The following is a 20,383-nucleotide window of genomic DNA, read 5'->3' as shown; positions in this document are numbered from 1 at the left end:
TTCCGGCTGTCAAGCATCTCCCGCGTGTATCGCATGCCACGTCTGCATCTGCAACTACGTCCGCAGTCACCACCAACTTAACCGTCCGTAAGGTACCTTACCTTATTTCAGCTCCCAAGTCTGCCACCACAAACTCTACAGACCATTGTCTACATCAAAACTCACATCGTCACCCGACCGACTGGGATTGAAGCGAACGGCTTGCGTCGATAAAACTCGCCGGCCAACCGTCCAAGGCACCTACTTAAGATCGACCCGACGTTTTTGTACAGGGAGATCAAGATTGGCCTGGGCTGGAAATTGACTGAGAGCCTCCTCCCACGTCCCAACCGCCAACGCCCCGAAGGCTACATTACCGCACCGTACCGTTCCCTAGCTTGACCTTGGATCTCCGGTAGCTCTCGCACGGCGCGCCGGCCTATCTGACCTTGCCTCAAATCCTGGGAGAGCCTCCGCCGCCCCTCACGCCTCCGCGTGTGCACCTCACTCAAAAACCCTCCATACACCACCCTCCACGCGGGATCTTGCACGCAACCTTACTACCTTACTCCCTTACCACCTGCTGCTGCAGTATTGCCTACATACAAGTACCGTTCCAGTCTGTGTGTTCCTTCGGTGCTGCTTGCGCGACAACGGTACCGAGCCGCCGCCGACTGCTACCGTGGCGGAACAGACTTCCAGGCCACCTTTTACCTGGTCACCCGCGCTGTCATCTGCTACGCCACCAGCCTAAGAAGTCTCAGGTACAAAGTACAGCAATACCAACCAACGCACAAAGACATCTCTCGCGCGCGCTCTCTCATCTCTCACCTTGGGCTTGCCTGAACCTATTTGGGTGCACACCGACATCACCGTTCCATCGCAGCGTCTCTTCCGTCCTAGAACGTTACGGAGTGGATTAAAGACAGAGACAGAGGCAGACACAGAGGGAGAAAAAGCAAGCAAGACACAATCTTCTTCTTCGCCAAGATCCCAATTTGAGAAAGCTCGCCGTGCTGGAGAATCTGCCAACTGAAACTCGAATTGTCATATCCAGCCAGATATCTATCTATCTGACCGGCAGACAGCATTTCAGTTGAACATTTTTTTTTAGTTCGATTCAGTTGATACTGGACATACTGTCATAGCTCTCACTCTTTCTCTCTACCTCTCACCCTCTGGCTGGCGACTTTTCTATTTGATTGAGTTGTGCAACTCTTCCTCACTTGTCTCTCCCTTTTTTTTCCCTTTTTTTTTTTTTTTTTTTTTTTTTTTTTTTTTTTTTTTTTTTGCACCAAACCACGAAACCCAGCAGCAGCACCAACGCCTCTGCCACCCCTGGCCCTGTCGCTGGACTTGGGACGCACTCCGTCATTCCTCGTCCAGCTGCGCGCGCTAGTCTGCCCTGCCGTGTGGTCCGCGAGGCCTCAAGAGCACCACACACCCCGGGCTGCCCCTCCTTTCAAAGTACCTCCCTACCCTCTGCTACCACGGCCTTGACCTCGACCTGGCCTTGCCGCACCAAACATTGCCTACTTCATCCCTCTCCACCACCACTGCCTGGGTCCTTCTCCCACCAACCAACCCAACCTGCTACCCACCTCGCGCTTCTAAACGGCGTGACAACATCCTCCTCTTCCTACCTCTCGGCACCTCGACCTCACCACGCTCGTCGTGCATCGTTCTCGCCCAAACGGTACCCGTTCGCCATCCCTCCTCGACAACCGAATACACGCCCCTCGAAAAGAACCGTCCTCGAAGATCTGCTCCAATACTCACGATCCTCTTTTTTTCTCCTCTTCTTCTTTCTTCCCCCCCGGACAGACAACTAGCAGCATTCACCACCTGTCCCTCTCGTTGCGCCGGGCTGCACTGCAGACACTGTTCGGACGCACCTTGCAGCCACCACCCAGAGCTGCCCGATCCCATCGCCCTCTTTCCTTCCTGCGCGGCAAGCATTCTACTTTCGTAGACAATTGCCATACCTTGTGTGTTGACCTTGTTGTGAGTGCACATTTCCTGCCCATCTCGTCAAGTCATAGACCCAACCTCCCCTCACGCCTGGGCCCCCGTCGTGTAGCACGAGGCAGAACATCACGATCCTTGAGCCTGGCCCAAGCCTGCCCCTCAGCGACGTGCTGTGCCGTCATCACCACATTCCCCCCTTCCCTCCCCGTCCCTTTGCACACCACAAAATCATACACCCCCCGACCCCGACTGGGCCAGACAGCAGACAGACAGACAGACACCACAGCCCACCGCAACCTACCGCAACGCACCTCACCTAGCACTTCTGCGAGAAGCTCTGCACTGTACCTTGCTCTGTCTCTAGGCCCGTCGTAACCAGTTCATCTACATACGAGAACGAGGTCTTGCCTCGTCCTGCCGTGACCTGGTTTCTGCACTGAGCTGGGCGACGGGAGACAGAGAGAGAGAGAGGTGCAGCGTCAGGTCTTAGTGTACCTCCTCAGCAGTTGCCTCGCAGTTCTGGCCTGCTGCACGTACCTGGCAGGTTTTTCCCTTTGCCTTTGGCCAGAGAGCGAAAATCACCTCACTGCAGTACGGTGCTGCATGCATAGCGCATCTACCAGCATACACCACCACTCCCACACCCCCTCCCTATTTCCTGTTCTTGTGCCACTACCTACCTCACCTCTCTCTGCTCTGCCTCTGCCTCAGTCTCGCGCTCTCGTCTGTCCCGTCAAGTCCTGGCCAGTCGTCTTCTGTCCCGCTGCTACCTACCTACACCTACCTTACCTTACCTTACCTAGCGACCTTACTCATACCTTTCCCTCCCGTCCTGTCGCCTTTGCTCCTAACTTGCCACCACTCGTCTTGCATCGTCGCCATCATTCATATTCCCCTGCCCTGCCACTTTCTTTCCTCTCCCTGTCAAAATACTTCCCGCCCCGCACCCCTCGTCTGTCATCCTCGTTCATCATTGCTCGTCCCACGACACGCCCACACCCTGCCCATTCCCGCTCTGTCAACGACGAATGACCTTTTGAGCGTCCCTACTGCATCTCTTTTTCTTTTCCACCTGCTAATGACAGCAATCAGCTTCCGAAAGGTTGCACCTCAGTCTCGAAATTACCTCTGATCCTACGTCCCTGGAAACACTGAGCCGAGTCCCGAGTCAAATCCGCTGTCGGTGCCGCCTTCGTCTTCAGTCCTACTCGCGACCTTACCTGCCTCTCTACCTTTTGGTCCTCGAAACGAGCAATTGATTCGTCGACCCATACTCTAATCTTCGTGCAATTACTTTTGCACGGATTTCACATCAGCAAAACACAGTCTCCGTTCCCTGCTGCCCATCACGGCCCGCCGTCGAGTCTCGGATCTGTTACCCCTCACTCTACTCGACCTCAATCCGCCCTACGCCGGCCATCAATAGCAGGGCTTAAGCCGTGCTGACAACACCTTCTGAGCTATGGCGCAGAATCGCCCCGCCGCCTTCAACACTCTCAGGATGGGAGGTAAGCTGCGGCAATTACAATCCTCCGATCGGTTTCGCAATGCTAACCCCCCGCTGTAGAGGTTATTCGCGAAAAGGTGCAAGATGGAATAACTGGTGAGACGAGGGATCTGCAGTACACGCAGTGCAAGATTGTTGGCAATGGCTCCTTCGGCGTCGTCTTCCAGACGAAGCTTTCGCCCTCTGGAGAAGACGCCGCCATCAAGCGTGTTCTCCAAGACAAGAGATTCAAGGTCCGCAATTCTTGCGCGTCTGTGACGGGCACGCGCTAACAATTCGAGCAGAACCGTGAATTGCAAATCATGCGCATCGTCCGTCACCCTAACATTGTCCAACTGAAAGCCTTCTACTACTCCAACGGCGAACGCGTAAGAACACTTGAAGCGCCTAGACGGGAACAATTCACTGACTCGACACAGAAAGACGAGGTCTACCTCAATCTCGTCCAGGAATTCGTCCCCGAAACCGTGTATCGCGCGTCGCGTTTCTTCAACAAGATGAAAACGACGATGCCCATCCTGGAAGTCAAGCTCTACATCTATCAGCTCTTCCGAGCCCTCGCCTACATTCACTCTCAGGGCATTTGCCATCGTGACATCAAGCCCCAAAACCTGCTTCTGGACCCCACATCAGGCATCCTCAAGCTGTGCGATTTCGGTAGCGCAAAGATCCTCGTCGAGAACGAGCCGAACGTGTCGTACATCTGCTCACGATACTACCGAGCCCCAGAGCTCATTTTCGGTGCCACCAACTACACGACCAAGATTGGTATGTACCCCTCAGGTTATGCCTCCACCCGTAGCAATTCTAACATACCCTACAGACGTCTGGTCTACTGGTTGTGTCATGGCTGAATTGATGCTCGGACAACCGCTCTTCCCTGGAGAGTCAGGCATCGATCAATTGGTGGAGATCATTAAGGTGCTGGGCACACCAACTAGGGAGCAGATCCGCACAATGAACCCGAACTACATGGAGCACAAGTTCCCGCAGATAAAGCCGCATCCTTTCGCTAAGGTCTTCCGGAAGGCGGATGCGAACGCCATCGACCTCATTGCCCGTCTTCTCGAGTACACGCCGACTGAGAGACAAGCAGCTGTTGAGGCCATGGTCCACCCATTCTTCGATGAGCTCAGAGACCCCAACACGAGGTTGCCCGACTCCCGGCACCAGAGCGGTGAAGTCCGCGACCTGCCCCCGTTGTTCGACTTCACTCGTCACGGTAAGTAGCTTTGACTCTGAGACCTGACATCGCTTCTAACAATGCCACAGAGCTCTCGATCGCACCGAACCTGAACCACCAATTGGTGCCTGCTCACATCAAGCCTGTCTTGGCCGGCAGGGGATTGGACATTGACAATTTCACTCCGATTCCGAAGGCAGATATGATGGCTAAATTGGACTGAACAAGCCGAGGTCATGTCCAGGGACTCAGCGCACTCGTGGATCGTTCCCGACTTTTCTCGGCCGCAAACCCACCGTCCGACCAGCGCATAATGAAATCGAGTATGCATGGACAGCAAGGCATCGGCCTCTCCTCGAACGCGGACCAAGTGATGATTAGATGTTGAACGTGGAATGACGATTAGAAGCTGGCTGCGTCGATCGCTCGAAGGAACAGTTTCGTTGGCGAAGGAATGCGAAGATGTCTCGTGCTTAAGAAGCGGTGGGTCTTCGCGCTGGCGGAGAAGAGGGGAAGGCAAACATTGGCCCATCGAGGCGTGTCTACGGGTTGTGCATCAAGTTGCCTACCATTTCCATGGGAGGCTGCATTGTTGCATTTCGCAGGAGACGGCGTTCTAGACCACGTTCTGGTGCATGACCTTAGATGGCTCACATTGTCCTCCCCTCATTCTTCACGAAAAAAAGGCTTCCTCATGCTACGGCAGGCGATTGTCTGGACGGTCCGGCCTACCCTTTTTCGTCTTTTCATCGCTTATTATGGTCCGGCGAGGCCGCCTTGCTTGTCAGCACTCGGAAGATGCGTGGTGGACATATACTGTTGTAGGTTTGAACTCTCTCATGGATGTTGGAGGGCGGCTGGAGGGTCGGGAAGCCCGCTCCCATAAGTCGGGGATCGTGGGCGGTAGGTCTGGATTTGGTTTTAGGCATGATTCCAAAGGAAAAAGATTTCAGCTTTCTCTGTTTATTCATGGCAACGCAATGATGGCGAGCCAAGCAGGTCAATTAAAAGGGTGGGACTGGCTACTTTGCTCAGACTTTGGGAAAGAATGTTGCTGTCGTTATGAACCGGCTCAAAGGGGCCAAGTAAGATCAATGCAAGGCTGTCACTCGGATTGTATGTGGTGTTTGGCCGTGAACGTGCATTTCCAAGGGCAATCTCAAGATCCCCCAAGTTCGGATGAGAGTGATGCAGATGCGTGTTTGATTGCATTTGTAGCTGGGTGTAGCGGTACTTGCCTGAGCCTGTTGAGTGAGGCGATGTCGGGGTGGTCAGGGAGAGCTGTCCTCGAAAGGTGAGAGGGCCACCTGATATTCTGCCTCAGGCAACAGTGCACCAAGCCTACCACAAAGGTGACATTGAACGGGTCAATTGACGCGCGACGGTTCAGCTAGCAGGGGAAGCTCGCGCCTTCCTTCTGTAACTTTTTGACGTGGATCCCGTCTTCTCGAGGCTGCAGCCCGTACGGAAAGCCTGGCTCACTTCAATTCGCCAACCCATCTAGACTCAGACTTGCTTTCGACAATTGCAAGCAGCCTTCACTGAGATACACAATGGGTGACTACGAGCGCAGACGCCATCACGGCGGCGGTGGCCACAACAACAGAAAGAGAAGGTACAGAGGTAAGTTTGTTTCGCCCCTGTCTTGTTTCACCAGAAGCTCACCACAGGCCTCTTGCCGATGACAGACGATGATGACAACGATCACCGACAGCAGCGCCGAAGAATCGATTCCGCGCCTCTTCCTGTGAGGGTTCGCCGACAGCTGCTGTCCCTTGCCGAGTCTCCTCTCCGACGATGGCACGAAGAAGTCCAGAGCATCGCACACGTAGTCGCTGATAACACCGAAGACACGGAGCTGCGCGAGAGCTTCATTAGCCTCGTTCTCCAGCTTGCGCTGGAGCAGCCGCTCAAAACGCCTTTCGTTGCTGGTGTCATTCTCCTGGTGAACACCCTCAAGCCGGAAATTGTGGGCGAGATCCTCGTCAAGCTCAGCGCTGCGACTCAGGAAAAGATCGAGGCCGGACAATGGAGAGACGTGAAGCTTTACTTGAAGCTCCTGGCTTGTTTGCAGAGCTCCTTGGACGGCGAGGGAATCTTCAACGTATTGGACGAGCTGTTCAATCGCGCTGTAGACCTGCAGACTGCAAGCTCAGATGACGTAGGACCTTCCATCACTTGCGACAAGAGTACGAGCTAATAGTCCGCAGACAATTGGCACAGAGCTTGTCAAGATTATTCTTTTTACGATTCCCTACATTATGGCTGCCGCGCCCGGACAGTGGCAGCAAAAGGCAGCCGATCTCATGGAGAAGACCGACATCATCGCCTCCGAACCCCATGCGCTCCAAGCGCTGATCGACCCATACCTTGCGGAGAAAGATGAGCCAACTGGGTCAATGAGTGTGATTGCCTTGCTGCAAAAGCAGCTTCATCAGGAGGCGGCGAATAACTGGGAACTCTCGTGCCTTCCCAGACCCTGGAAGCTACCGCTGGAGGAGATTGAAGCCCAAGAAAAGCTTGACAATGCCACCAAGCACACCTTGCCAGCCATTACTGTTCCCGAGAAGATCATTGCTGGACCTCGACCTTTGTTTCCCGAGGTCTATTTCTCGGTGTATAGCTCCCAGGAAGTTGGGTCGATACCTCCTGTCACAGACATTGCCTCTTCGCTGATTCGCGATGGTTTGGTTGATACTATCAACATCCTGGACTACAATCGCAATGTTACTGCTAGGTACTTGATTGATCTCGACTGCTACTTTTCCGACACTACCTTCGTCAAGCGAGCCACTCCTTTTGACAGGCTGCGCGACATAGAGTCTGGCAAGTCGACATGGAAGCCTGAGGACGTCGCCGTCGACGCTGTCTTCTCACAGCTCTTCCAGCTTCCCACGCCTGAGCATAAGCTTGTTTACTACCACTCCGTGCTGACCGAGGCTTGCAAGATTGCGCCGGCAGCGATTGCGCCCAGTTTGGGCCGTGCGATTCGACACATGTACCGCAATTCCAGCCGACTAGATCTTGAGCTCTCGCAGAGATTTGTCGATTGGTTCTCTCACCACTTGAGCAACTTTGGCTTCACCTGGAAGTGGACAGAGTGGGTCGATGACGTTTTCCTACCTGACATCCACCCCAAGAAGGCGTTCATTATCGGGGCCTTGGACAAGGAAATCAGATTGAGCTTCGCTCAGCGCATCAAGGGCACTCTGCCTGAGCCGTACCAGCCTCTTATCGGCCCGGATAAGGAGAAGGACGTCCCTGACTTCAAGTTCAACGACGAAAGTGAGTACCCTCTTATCATCTCCCCACCATTCATGAATCTAACCGAGGACAAAGGCACCCCTTTCTCGGCCGAGGGACGTGAAATCGCCTCACTTCTGAGACGCAAAGCCCCAGATGAAGAGTTCCAGCCTATCATTGAGAAGATTCACTCGCTTGCCATAGAGCACGACCTGGACCCCTTGGTGACTAGCACCGATGTCTTCGTCACAGCCGTCTGCTGGGTAGGGTCGAAATCTCTTAGCCATGTCCTGGCATGCATCGAACGAACCAAGGATCGGCTCCTTGACGTGGGTGCGGCGTCTGAGGCGGCTAAGGCCCAAATCATTACCGCAGTCATGTCATACTGGGCTGCCCAGCCTGGTGTGGCTATTTCCATCGTGGAGAAGCTTCTCAACTATTCAATCTTGTTGCCTCTCTCAGTCATTGACTGGGCATTAGTGAGCAGCAACCATATCAACGGCCAGTCATCTGGGGACTCTCTGGCGCAGACCCATGTTTTTGAGCTTGTGTTTGGAACGGTCGCCAAGGTCACAGGTCGCGTCCGACAGTTGCAGACAGAAGCTGATGCAGATGATGAGGCAAAGGAGAGAGAGGTCAAGGCCATGCGTGACCTTTTCAAGGCGATGGAGGATGCTCTGGTGAGCTGGGCCTCTGGTAGCAAGGACGAGATGATGGAGGAGATGGACGGAGCGGGTCAGCGCGACAGTCTTCTCCGGCGCTGGGGCGAGCGTTGGCTGCGCGTCTTCCGACGTCGGGCGGCCATTGAAGAGGCCTTTATCCTGGAGGCTTCGAAGGACCAGACATCTGGAGGAGAAACCGCCTCCGTCTAATTCACGGTAGAATAACCACACTTGGGCTTGGGGACTAAAGAACAGCTCTGCAATTTGTAACATTACCGAAGAAAAAAAAGGGCCATTGATTTTGGGATTGGCATGGCGAAGCTCTGACCACGGGAGATCGGGGTTGCTAAATAGCTTACATATATCTCGTTTTGCGCAAACTCGGTGCTGCCTGCGCGAAATAATATGAGAGACTGGGATCTCTCGAATCGACGGGACCTGAATGGTAAAGTAAATCCAAAAACCCCCCACTGGCACACCCCTGGCGCTAGATGCTGGTGAGTGCGGGGCAGTACCCAGCCTAGCAGTAGGCACTTTTTGCGCTGCGTCACTGATTGGGCGACGCACTACAGCGGGGGTTAAAGATTTCTGCAAGGCTGACAGCCATCTTCAAAAAAATTTAGATGGAGAATGGTTCGTCGGCTTTTTGCTCCAGTACCTGCCAACCGACGAACTGCACACGCCGAACGAGCTTTCGCTTTCTGAAGGAGGCTGAAGACCCTACAAACCGAGAACCAGAAACCCATAGCTCTCATCAATTCTTACGAGAGACAGCCCGAAGGCATCTCGGTGCCAATCGCCCAGAATGGAGTCCTCGGTGGCCCAGGTGAAGGTCAACTTCACAACGACGCATGAAGACCTCCAGCTCGACGATAGCAAGAGGCAACTGATTGTGCCCGCAGGTTTGCAGCACCAGCGATACCCAGTCCCAATGGCATGAGAAACTAACTCCCCCTCGCCCGACAGACATCAAGCGATATGGCCTCTCGAGGATATTGAACTCGGAGTCGATGCTCAACACCTCCTCCCCGGTGCCCCTCGACTTCCTCGTCAACGGAAACTTCCTCCGCACGACCCTCGAAGAATACCTCCAGTCCAACGGCCTCTCCTTCGAGTCCACAATCACCCTGCAATACGTCCGCTCCCTGCTGCCCCCCGTCTACGAAGCCTCCTTCGAGCACGACGACTGGGTCGCGGCCGTCGACGTCCTCTCCGCCACCTCCCCGGCCGGCATCTGGTCCGGCGACGCCATCCCCCAGGGCCAGGACCGCATCCTCTCCGCCTCCTACGATGGTCTCGTTCGCATCTGGGACGGCTCCGGCCAGTGCCTCGCCACGTCCGCCTCGGCCCGCGCCGGCGGCCACTCCAAGCTCCTCACCGACGCAAAGTTCCTCTCGTCGACGCAGCTCGCCTCCGTCGGCCTCGACCAGAAGGTCATTCTCTGGAAGTACACCGAGTCCGCCGACCGCTTCACCGGCGACCTCAAGCCGACGCTCGAGCTCCACGGCCACAAGAAGATGATCAACTCCCTCGCCGTCCACGGCCCCTCAAAACGCCTCCTCACCGCCTCCGCCGACGGCCGCGTCGGCCTCTGGGCCGCCTCCAAGAAGGACTCCCCCGAGGTCGACGCCGACGATCTCCCCGCCAAGCGCGCAAAGACCTCCGCCGGCTCCTCCGTCTCCGTCCCCCAGCGCGGCGCGAAGGCCATGATCCCCGCCCACGAGGGCTCCTCCGCCACCGCCGTCGCCTTCCACCCCTCCGACCCCACCGTTGCCTACTCCGCCTCCACCGACCACACCCTGCGCACCCTCGACCTGACGAACGGCAGCGTCGTGAGCACCCTCACCACGATGCATCCGCTGCTCTGCCTCGCGCCCATGGGCGGCGCTTCGTCGCTGGTCGCCGCCGGCTCCGCCGCCCGCCACGTCACGCTGCTCGACCCCCGCGCCACCGCGAATGCCACCTCGGTGCTCACGCTGCGCGGCCACGCCAACATGGTCTCCGCGCTCGCGCCGAGCCCGGACAACGAGTACTCGCTCGCCTCCGCGTCCCACGACGGCACCGTCAAGATCTGGGACCTGCGCAGCGTGCGGCCCGCGACCAAGGACGAGGGCGGCGGCAGCGTCAGCGAGGCCGTGTACACCATCTCCCGCGAGTGGCTCAAGGGCAAGAAGGTGCCGATGGGCGGCGAGGGTGCCAAGGTGTTTGGGCTGGCGTGGGACAAGAGCTGGGGTATTGTTAGCGGTGGTGAGGATAAGAAGGTGCAGATCAACAGGGGGAGAGATCTCGTTTCGTCTTAGGAAGGTGTGTAGAAAGGGATGTTGCGAACAAAAATGTCGATTTTATGTGTATAAGTGGTTGGGAAAAGTTTGGCATTGAAGAGATAGCTATAGACTACAACAAAGAATAATACCCCCCGCGAAAAAAAAAAGACTCTTCAGAAAGATTTTGGCCGTGGTCTCTTGTCTATAATTGACATACTGCACCCTTGAACTCCTCGCCAAACAAAACTAACCTCTCATCCCGCTAGACACTGAAGTTCATTAGCTCTGCCACATGTACTCGCTAAGCCCCAGCATCTTGTCCGCCATCTGCCTCTTGGCAGCGCTTGCGATTCCACGCTCCGGGTTCGCCAGCTGCTCGCTAAAGCAGAGCTCGAGCAGGGTCCTCAGCTCCTCGTACGTGAAGGTGTCGCTGGGGTCGGCGTGCTCATCTTTGTCCTTGTCCTCCCTCGCCTTGTCGACGATGGCGTCGGGGCCCTTGTCGAAGAGCGCAAAGTAGTTTGACGCGCGACCGAGGTCGACGCCCTCCTCGACGTTCTTCAGGTTCTGCTGGAGGACGAGGATGTTGAGCTGCATGCGCCCGCAGCCCTTTGCGTTCATGGGCGAGACGAAGGCGGCGTTGGTGACAAGATACGCGTTGATGAGCAGGCCGAGGCCGGTGCGGATGAACGCCGTCTCCTTTGCGCGGAGGTACTTTGCGATCGTCTCGTCGTAGAGGATGAGGTCCGAGTTCAGTTTGAGGATCTCTGGGTCTGGCTCCGTGACTTCTTGGTCCAGGAGGTAGGGCGCCTTATCAGGTGAGAGGGCGGTGCGCAGGGAGTAGATGATCTCTGTGCGGATCTCCATGTGAAGGGTGAGGAGCGCTGTGCCGGCCAGTTCTTCAAAAGAGGAGACTATGCCGTCGAAGGCCCTGCTTTGGGTCAGCACATGTCGTCAGGAGGCAAGGTGGAAGACTTACTGCACTGTTTCTTGTGTCATAGGGAGGTACACCGGACCGTCCTCATTTGTAGCTTTGCTGGGGTCGTTCATGAGAGTCCAACGCTTGCTTGAGCCCCTGTTGAGGGCAGGGCGGGAGGAGTCTGCATCATTGCGAGTAATGTGGCGCAGGCTTGAGATCTTGACAGCAAGCCACTTCATGCTGGTGTACAGCAGGCAGAGAGAGGAGACTGTGTCCCTATCTGTGATGATGTCTGCGAGCTCCATGCGCTTCTCGTTTGTCTGAACAATGAGCAGACCGACTTCCTTCTCCAAGAGCTCGCGCTCAAGTGTGTCGGATGTCCACAGCTGCTTCATGGTCTCGTGGACATCACCCTCCTCCAAAGCCATGCCTGCTGACATGCGCAGCTTCGTGGGCTCGCCAGCCTGTACTTGGGTTCTGCTGACGAGAGACTTATACCAGCCGAAGCAGCGATCGTAGTAGCGCATCATCTGGGTGATGATGAGTGTGCTGAGAGCTTGGTCGTGCGGGATCGTGCTCAGCATGCGGCAAAAGGCAGTGACGACGGCGAAGAAGGCCGTGGTGCCCTTGAAGACGGGCCGCCTGGCAACCTGGGTCCATTCCTGGTCCTGGATAAAAGAATCGACTTCGCCAAAGATGGTGTCGCTGAGCTTGCCGAGCGTCTCGTCGAGCTGAGGTTGGAAGACGTTGACGAGGAAGTTATCCAGGAACGACGTCAGAGTGCTGGTGGCGAGATCGGAGCCTGGCGGGACGATCATTTTGAGTCTTTGGAGGAAGACCAAGGTAGGCGGTAGCAGCAGACTCATGTTGAAGACGCTGGGTTCGACGAGGGACTTGTAGGTTCCTTGTGTTTGCTTGTTCTCCCAGCCAGCAGCGGTGCCTCTCTTGGAGCTGACGCCGTCCATCACCGCTCGCTTCTTGTCGGCGCCAGGTTTGCGGGACGTGTCGGTCAAGCCGGGGACAGCGGCGCGGATGATGCCCTCGAGAGCTTCGTACTCCGTTGTCATATCCACCGCCTTGGGGTCACCTTCGGAAAACTTGAATAGATTCTCCCTAGAAGCATCCTTTTTGCCGTTGATGTTGGCGCCAGGCTTGGGCGATGAGTTGAACTGGAAGACATCGGCGTCCGTTGTTACGTAGTTGTGCAGTAGAGAACGGATTTCGTTTTGATACAGGTTCCACAGCTCCTTGAAGCTTCCCAGCAAGGCACTGTTGTTTCCAGCACCCTCCCTACGGATGAGCGCCTTGATCGATTCGTGGAAAACGCGGTGGCCCTCTGCAATCGCTTCAAACTTGCCGAAGAGCGTCCAGAGCAGGTCGTAAATTACGTCAGCCCTCATCTGAGTCTCGCGGTTGCCGTAGATGTGCAGCCCCTGGTTGTTGGTAGAGCCGCCGCGAAGCGAGCTGGGATGCCTCTGGTCAACTTCGTTGAGAGTCTCGTTGACAATGGTGAAGAGCTCGACGGGCAGCCTCTGCTTGAGGGTGTCTACGGCCGTCTCCAATCTTCCCAACTTGTTCAAGGACTCCACCAGTAGCGACACATACGAGAACGTATCGGCTTCTGGGTTCTTAGCCGGATCCTCGGCCGTCTTCCCTTCAAAGTCCATGGCGTCAAGTATTTGGTGGAAAGGAGCAATAGTAATCGCCTCGTAGTTACCCTCCTTGAAAGCACCTTGTGTCTTTGCCAAATTCTGCCACCTTTCCTGGCAGTACGGCGACTTTAGGTATAGATGCTCGTGAAGCTCCTCCACCAGGATATCCATGAGAGCCCCATCTTGGTTGGCTAGATAAGCCCGGAGTTCGCTCAGGGCCCCGATATCATCCAGCTCAGGCTTACGCAGCTTCCGCAGCGCATTCTGCAACACCTCCACCGCACTCAGAAACCTCTTTTCGGAGATTCTCGCCTCCAACTGATCCGGTACCAGCCTCAACTCCTCCAGTTCGTTCAGCGTTGTAAGCAGCTCGTCGTAAGCCTGTGATGCGGCCGAGAGCTTCTTAAGCTCCGGGTCCGACGTACACAGGCTCACCTTGGACGTCAGCAGCGACTCTTTCAGCGTGCGCACCTTCTTCTGCGAAGCTTGAATGCTGCCCTGGATCTTGTGGAATGTTCCTATGGAGCTGTTGAATCCCTGATGGTGCTCGTGGACGATGCCCTTGAGGGAGTCCTCAACGTAGTTGTGCGCCTCCGTGAACTTGCGGTAGTCGTGTGCGCGGCCGACGGAGCTGCTGTCAAGGAGCTGCAGAGCGAGCTGGACGGGAACACAGTCGTTTTGGCACATGGCGGGCCATTCTTGCTTGATGTGCTCGAGGACCTGGCCGATCTGGCGCTCGGCGTTGCTCTCTTGGATGCGCTCGCGGCTGCGCATGGGCGGGGGACCTGGGTTTCGGAAGTTGGATGGTGATCGGGGGTTCATCGGCGGGGAGCCAACGGCGTAGCGGTCGCTTCTGTCTCTGTCCCTGTCGCCGCCATAGCCGTTGGCGTAGGGATCGTAGTCTTGAGGTTCTTCGCGGCGACCAAAGTTGCCATAGCCGTTGCCGTTGCGGTAGGCGCCGCCGCCGTACCGATTCGACATTCTGAGGGATGTGGTAGTTGGGCGCTTTATACGGTTGGAAGGAGATAGGTTCGCATCGCGGTCGTCGGGATTGGAGGTATCGAGGGTATGTCGGATAATCAAAGACGTTCGAGGGCGATCGTAGCCAGTGTTGTCGCGACGTATCTCGAAATGCGGCTCTTGGAATGTCGAAATGTGGTTGAATTGGGCAAAGCCAAGGCGGACATCGAGGTGCTGGCCGTGCAGCTGCAGCTAGGGGCTCGGGTGCTTCCAGTCCAGCCATCCGCATGCACGTTTCACTGCTGTCTGGGTCTCGTCCAGGCCTGTTAGTGGTTCGCTTCAGTGGTTGAGGTCAGCTAAGGTCCCCACCACCCCCGGATTGCTCACTCATCCCACTTGCCCCCACCAACCGCGTGAACGCGCCGCAATGCTCCGTTGACACCTCCCGCCACTCACGGTGCGACCGGCACACCCGACCGAATGTCATTCATCTCAAGTTCTTAGATATAAGAAGCTTGGTATGAGAACCGGGTTATTAAATTCTCGATGATAATATAGCAGGAACCCAAATAATTTCATCATCATGTCGAATGAATTCTCTATCCAGCCTATTGGGCGCTTTTATGGCGCCAGTCAGCCAGTCAAACGGCCAAAAGTGAGTAGTAAATTGGACTTTCAGGCTCGTACCTGATGGACCCCTTTTTGAATGACTTGGGACCGTCTTTGACAATGTGTTCAGGAGTTTGCATGTTTTTCGTATGATGATAAACACGAATTCCACCTGGGCGACTCGTCACTGAGATACTACTACACGCCGCCCTTAGGAGTCGACCTCTCAGATGGCTACGACAGCTTCATCAAGCATGACGATTCTAAGGCCGAACATCTCGGCAGTCTACTCAAGACCATCAAGGCTCACGAAGAAGAGACGGGGCAGAAGATTGACGCTCAGATCGTCACATGGCGTGGTATGATGACCAAGGTAAGATATAGCCCCTATTCACTCTAACATCAAGCCACTAACCAGATTTCAGATCATGGCATCGCCTTTCGAAGACCGAGACGGGTCAGTTTCTGCAGAGACTCATCTTCATGGGTGACATACTGACGTCCACACAGCTTCGAGATGAACGCAACACTATACCAAGTACCTCACAAGCCCCTCGAAGACATGATCTGAGCTGAAAGCTAACCAAACCCAGGACTGCATGTACGACAAACAACTACACCCAGCCCCAAATCCCCCTTGACTAACCCCCTCTCCCAGCTTCATCGAAGAGAACCACGAATACAAAGTTGCCTCCCAAGCAAAGCAAAACGCCCAACAGCGCCGCGGCCCCATCCCGCCCGAGGTGATGCAGTTCTGGGGCTACAAGTTCGAGACCCTCGCGACCCTCCCGGCGCCCTGGGGCGACACCCCTCGCGCCTACATCGAGAACCGCCCGCGCGAGGTCGTCAACAACAACGCGCAGTACTGCTCCGTCGTGCGCACCGGCATCGGCGCCACGACCATCTGCATCGGCGGCGAGGTCGACGCCGTCTGGGACTCCAAGCCCGCCAAGCAGGGCGCCCCCACGAACTGGGTCGAGCTCAAGACCAGCCTCGCCATCCGCGACGAGCGCGACGTGGATAACTTCCACCGCAAGCTGATGAAGTTCTGGATCCAGAGTTTTCTTTTGGGCGTGCCCAAGATCATTGTCGGGTTTCGCAGCCGCGACGGCATGTTGACCAGCGTCGATGAGATTGAAACGGAGAAGATCCCGGATACTGTCCAGAGACGCGGACGGGCGAATTGGAACGGGGATATGTGTGTCAACTTTGCGGCCGAGTTCCTCGTTTGTGAGTGTTTCCCCTCAAATGTGACAGAGAGGTCTGTTATTAACGGATGCAGGGCTTCGTCAGACTGTCAACGATGACGGGGTCTGGAGGATACGCAGGCGGCCCGGAAGCCCTATGATAGAGGTGTTTAGGATCGAGGAGGCCGGGCACGGAGAGATTCTGACAGACGAGTTCATCAACTGGAGAATCAAGCTCTCCATGAAGAGCACCGCCCCGGAACCAGAACCAGAGGATGAATCACAGCCGGAACCAGAGTCATAGTCACAGACCGAGGGCTAGTACTACAACCCCTTTCATCACAAAGGCATAAACGGAACACTTGACTTCGCGCGATTATTCTATTGGTTCAAGACCTTGACGTTACCTAGGTATCTACCTACTGCCGAAACACAAAACCACAAAACAACCAAAACGCCACCCTATGCGACGAAGACAAACCCGGATCAGCCGTGTAGATATCATCAGTCATGAGAGCCACGTAGCCGGGTCCATCCATCTGCGTCGTCAAAAACTGAAATCCAATCCCGGTATCTCGGTATCTCAATCTCCCGAATGTCGAAAACGTTCCCGATGCTGAACTGAAAACTCTTTCCCAATGCTTTTGTGTACTGTTCAAACCCGTATGCTGCGACGTGGTCATACACTCTCATCATACAGCGTTTCTCGTGAATAATGATATGCCACCTCTCTCTGCCATCTCTTTCGGGCCCGTAGCCCATCTTGTAGCCAGTTTTAGACAGCTGGCCATCTGATTCTCAAACCTTCAGTCCACCTGCCGTAGAGCACGTCTGAAAGTTGGTTGCAGTGCTCCATGCCTGGTCGGGCTGGGCGACCAGGGTATTTGGCCTCCATGGCTGCCTTCTCTCTTTCTTTCTCCTTCTCGGTCGACTCGGGCGTAGCAAACGAGCCGTTGCGCCTCCTATGGCTCTTCAAATGCGGGTTGTTCGACGCAAGCACCAACTTGTTTGGGCTACCACCAGATGACGGTGTTGCTGCAGCGCTCTTGATGATGACGGTGCCCTGCGGTGTGCCATCCGATGGAATCTTGATCGACTGCTGAGGAATCAATGCCGTGTTCAGCTTTGAGTCTTGAGAGACTGCCGACATCAGATTGCGCATCACGTGGTAGGCTCCTTCAGGGTCGACCGAGTCCAGGAGAGCATAGGCATCAGTGAGCTTGGCCAGCGCCTCCCGCTTCTGCAGACCCGACGTTTGCGCGTGCAGCTCTGCGAGTGTCGGGTCGATGGCCTTGTTGAACAGCCGCCGACCCAGCATGCCCTCTTTGCTGTTTGGCTCTACGCATGCACCTCTCATCGGTGCTCTGTTCTCGTCCCCAACAGCGGTGTCACCCGATTCAGAGAAGTCCGTCGGATCAGTGACGGAGCCGTTTGAGGGCACCCGGCGGAACAGTCGTACGGAAGAACCAGAGTTGCCGTACGACATGTCTGGCTGGAGCGGTCTTCTCGCGACGGTAGAACGAGGCGACCCGTTGGCTTGGATCTGTGTGGCAGACGCTTGACGACTTGAGGGCTGGCGGCGCACAGTCGACCGGCGCACTGTACCGGAAGCGGGAGACGAAGGGCCGAGCGGAGCGTCCTTGAGGTCGAGGCGGCGCATGGCCTCCTCCGCCGCAAAGTAGGACGGCTTCCGAGACCGAACAGTCGGCCGCCTAGGCGCCATCGACTTGACCGTGTCAAACACCCACTCATCTGAGTCGTCCTTAGCAGAGATGGTGTTAAGTGTTTCCTGGTAGAAGATGGTATGCGACTTGCGGTTCTGGTTTGCATCCCACATTTGCTTGCGCGCAATCAGCTCCTGAAGAGCCTCCATCTTGCCGGCAGACCTGATGAAGCGGTGACGAAGGAGATCTTTTGCGGATGGTCTGCGGTCGGAATCCTTGACGAGACACTGCGCCACGAAGTCCTTGAAGTCTTTGCTGAAGGAACCCTCCAGGCGGGGAGGAGAGTTCTTGGGAATGTGGAAAAGAACCTTCATCGGGTGGATGTGGGCCAGAGGAGGCTCGCCGTTGGCCATTTCCATAGCGGTAATGCCAAGTGACCAGATGTCTGCCTTGAAGCTATAACCATCCTGCTGGATGACCTCGGGTGCCATCCAGAAAGGGGTTCCGACGAAGGTGTTCCTCTGCGACTTGATGTTGGTCAATTGGGCAGCGACACCAAAGTCGGCCAACTTGACCTTGCCCGACTCGGAGAGCAGAACGTTGGCAGCCTTGATATCTCGGTGAATCTTGCCTTCGGCATGCAAGTACTCGAGACCACGGAGAAGCTCTCGGCAGATGATTGCGATGTGGACCTCGGCGAAGTTGGCCGGTTTGAGCTGAGGAATGTTAGCCTAGACGATAAGGATAAGCTGCGACTCGGAGTGACATACCAGGTCCAGACATGAGCCACCGCCAAGATACTCCATTACGATCCAGAGCTTGTGACCGCGAAGGAAGCTGCCCTTGTATTGGGTGACAAATGAGCTTGCGCAAGTGCTGAGCACTGCGATCTCGCCTTGAATCTCCTGGATGTCATCTTCGCTTGACTCGAGATCAATCTGCGCATCCACGGGTTAGCGATATTGATCAGGATGTAAACATGGGGGTGGCTCACATGTTTAATGGCGACGGTCTCGCCGGTGGCCTTCTCAATGGCCTTGTAAACGACTCCAAAGCTACCACCTAGAGTCCTGTCAGCGCGCATGCACAAAGTATTCGCCGGTATTCAGACAACGTACGACCAAGCTCCTCCAAGACCTGATAATGTTCGGCGACGCCTTCGTCGGCCATCGCGGCCGATCTGGACGTCATGGCGACGCTGATACTCTCAATTCAATCGATTCCGCCGGCAGAGATGGAGCAAGAGAGAGGGAGGAGCTGGTGTTCAACCCTGGAGCCCGAGAACGGAGGGAGGTGAGGGAGCGAGAGGTTTGCGCTTGCAGGATGGTGCTGGAAGAAAGTTTCGAGAGAAGAAAAGGGTATCCAGGGAACGGGGCTGTCGTCTGTCAGTCAGGACGGCCTGGCTTGTATTTTAGACTGGACAAAGGCAATAATGGCGTCAAAGGAAGCAAGCGGATCGTCGGTGGCTCGGTTGCTTGGGGTTGCTTGGGAGAGCAGCGACTTGGTTCGGGTATCCCAGGGCCAGGGCGGGCGAGGACCAGGTCCAGGTACGGTAGTCAACGACGCCGTGCTCTCTCTGCGGTACGTGTGGTGTCTTGTGGCCGGGTTGTGTGTATCTTTTTCCTCGGTGTGGTTGCGGTTGTGTGGTGGTTCTGTGGGCTTGGGTCGTCTCAAAGCTCGGGCCCTTTTGTTTACTTTCTTCCGTTTTGGTATAGCTGGGGGAGCTCCGGGGAACCGCAATTTAGCACCAGGGTTCTAGGAGCCGGGGCGAGTCAGCCGATCTTGATACAGAAAAGCAAACGAAAAAGTGCCGGTGGGAAGCCGTTGTTTCTGAAGCATCGTGAATCGCAAACAAAAGAAAGGGAAAAAGGGTAGATGGAAAAAGGCGGGAAGCGTGGGAGCGGTGGATTGATGGATGCAAGGTAGGTTAAAAGCAAGATATGTCGACGGCAGAGAAATGTGATTGTGACCTACGAGAAGGGGCCGACTGTCGTGTGCTTGCGTCGTTTGCATGCCAGTGGACAGTGAACGTGACCCTCTTTACGTCGCTCTGAATGTGTGCTTGACGTCTTGTTCTTGGTCGAGGCCGGTGATAGAGTATCCAGAGTATGCAGACAGGTTGCCTTGCAGATACCTTAGACGGCCCAGTGTCGTCTAGTCGTTGAGTTGGCATGCAGGGCCCATCGGTAGCGTCGTCTGTGACCCAGTGGCTTCCCAAGGTTGACCCTCTGGTGTGTTGGCTTCGCTGGCGCTGGCTGCTGGGAGACAGGAACTTGAGGCGGAACAATCTGCAAGGGCGAGGCAAGGAGGGAGGGACCGGGGCGTATCTCAGCGAGTGACGGCTCTCCAAAGGCCCACGTCAAGGGAGCGATATCGTCTGCAAAACCCTGGGAACGAACCCAGCAATCTTGTCTGGTATCCGTCGTACCTTGCACGGCATCGCAGGCGGTGACTGACCAAGAACAAGGTTCCGGGGGGCACAGATGCTGCGACTCCAGGCTTGACTCTCGACGCCGCACTGATGGAGCTTAGCGCTGCTCGCCAGGCGGGATCCGCTAGTCGACGGTGGAGATGCGCCAGCCGCACAGG

At 55.8% G+C, this 20,383-nt stretch overlaps 6 protein-coding genes across 6 annotated transcripts; 4 read left to right on the top strand and 2 right to left on the bottom strand.

Annotated features, from left to right (window-relative positions):
• Positions 1–3,409: 3,409 nt before the first annotated feature.
• On the top strand, positions 3,410–4,860 carry GSK3 (serine/threonine protein kinase; the record flags this gene model as incomplete). The annotated part of the gene is made up of 6 exons (XM_053173089.1): positions 3,410–3,455; positions 3,515–3,687; positions 3,739–3,822; positions 3,874–4,222; positions 4,278–4,676; positions 4,727–4,860. 6 exons carry the CDS (start codon positions 3,410–3,412, stop codon positions 4,858–4,860), a joined length of 1,185 nt encoding a protein of 394 aa, XP_053042795.1.
• Positions 4,861–6,190: 1,330 nt separating this feature from the next.
• On the top strand, positions 6,191–8,752 carry COL26b_000114 (uncharacterized protein; the record flags this gene model as incomplete). The annotated part of the gene is made up of 3 exons (XM_053173088.1): positions 6,191–6,260; positions 6,308–6,798; positions 6,848–8,752. The coding sequence occupies 3 exons, from the start codon at positions 6,191–6,193 to the stop codon at positions 8,750–8,752; spliced, it is 2,466 nt and encodes an 821-aa protein (XP_053042794.1).
• Positions 8,753–9,347: 595 nt separating this feature from the next.
• On the top strand, positions 9,348–10,842 carry YTM1 (ribosome biogenesis protein ytm1; the record flags this gene model as incomplete). Its single annotated transcript, XM_053173087.1, has 2 exons — positions 9,348–9,444; positions 9,509–10,842. The coding sequence occupies 2 exons, from the start codon at positions 9,348–9,350 to the stop codon at positions 10,840–10,842; spliced, it is 1,431 nt and encodes a 476-aa protein (XP_053042793.1).
• A 243-nt stretch (positions 10,843–11,085) lies between these two features.
• SEC8 (exocyst subunit) lies at positions 11,086–14,355 on the bottom strand (the record flags this gene model as incomplete). Its single annotated transcript, XM_053173086.1, has 2 exons — positions 11,086–11,734; positions 11,783–14,355. The coding sequence occupies 2 exons, from the start codon at positions 14,353–14,355 to the stop codon at positions 11,086–11,088; spliced, it is 3,222 nt and encodes a 1,073-aa protein (XP_053042792.1).
• Positions 14,356–14,917: 562 nt separating this feature from the next.
• On the top strand, positions 14,918–16,434 carry RAI1 (the record flags this gene model as incomplete). Its single annotated transcript, XM_053173085.1, has 5 exons — positions 14,918–14,989; positions 15,074–15,316; positions 15,369–15,400; positions 15,602–16,173; positions 16,226–16,434. 5 exons carry the CDS (start codon positions 14,918–14,920, stop codon positions 16,432–16,434), a joined length of 1,128 nt encoding a protein of 375 aa, XP_053042791.1.
• A 471-nt stretch (positions 16,435–16,905) lies between these two features.
• Positions 16,906–18,985, bottom strand: COL26b_000110 (uncharacterized protein; the record flags this gene model as incomplete). Its single annotated transcript, XM_053173084.1, has 4 exons — positions 16,906–18,510; positions 18,565–18,732; positions 18,789–18,856; positions 18,913–18,985. The coding sequence occupies 4 exons, from the start codon at positions 18,983–18,985 to the stop codon at positions 16,906–16,908; spliced, it is 1,914 nt and encodes a 637-aa protein (XP_053042790.1).
• Between the last annotated feature and the right edge of the window lie 1,398 nt (positions 18,986–20,383).

This window comes from Colletotrichum chrysophilum (assembly GCF_026319265.1).
Source record: "Colletotrichum chrysophilum strain AFK26 chromosome Unknown scaffold_1, whole genome shotgun sequence".
Lineage (NCBI taxonomy): Eukaryota > Fungi > Ascomycota > Sordariomycetes > Glomerellales > Glomerellaceae > Colletotrichum > Colletotrichum chrysophilum.
Note: the sequence above shows the minus strand (reverse complement) of the source record. Positions and strands in the feature narration are given on the sequence as shown.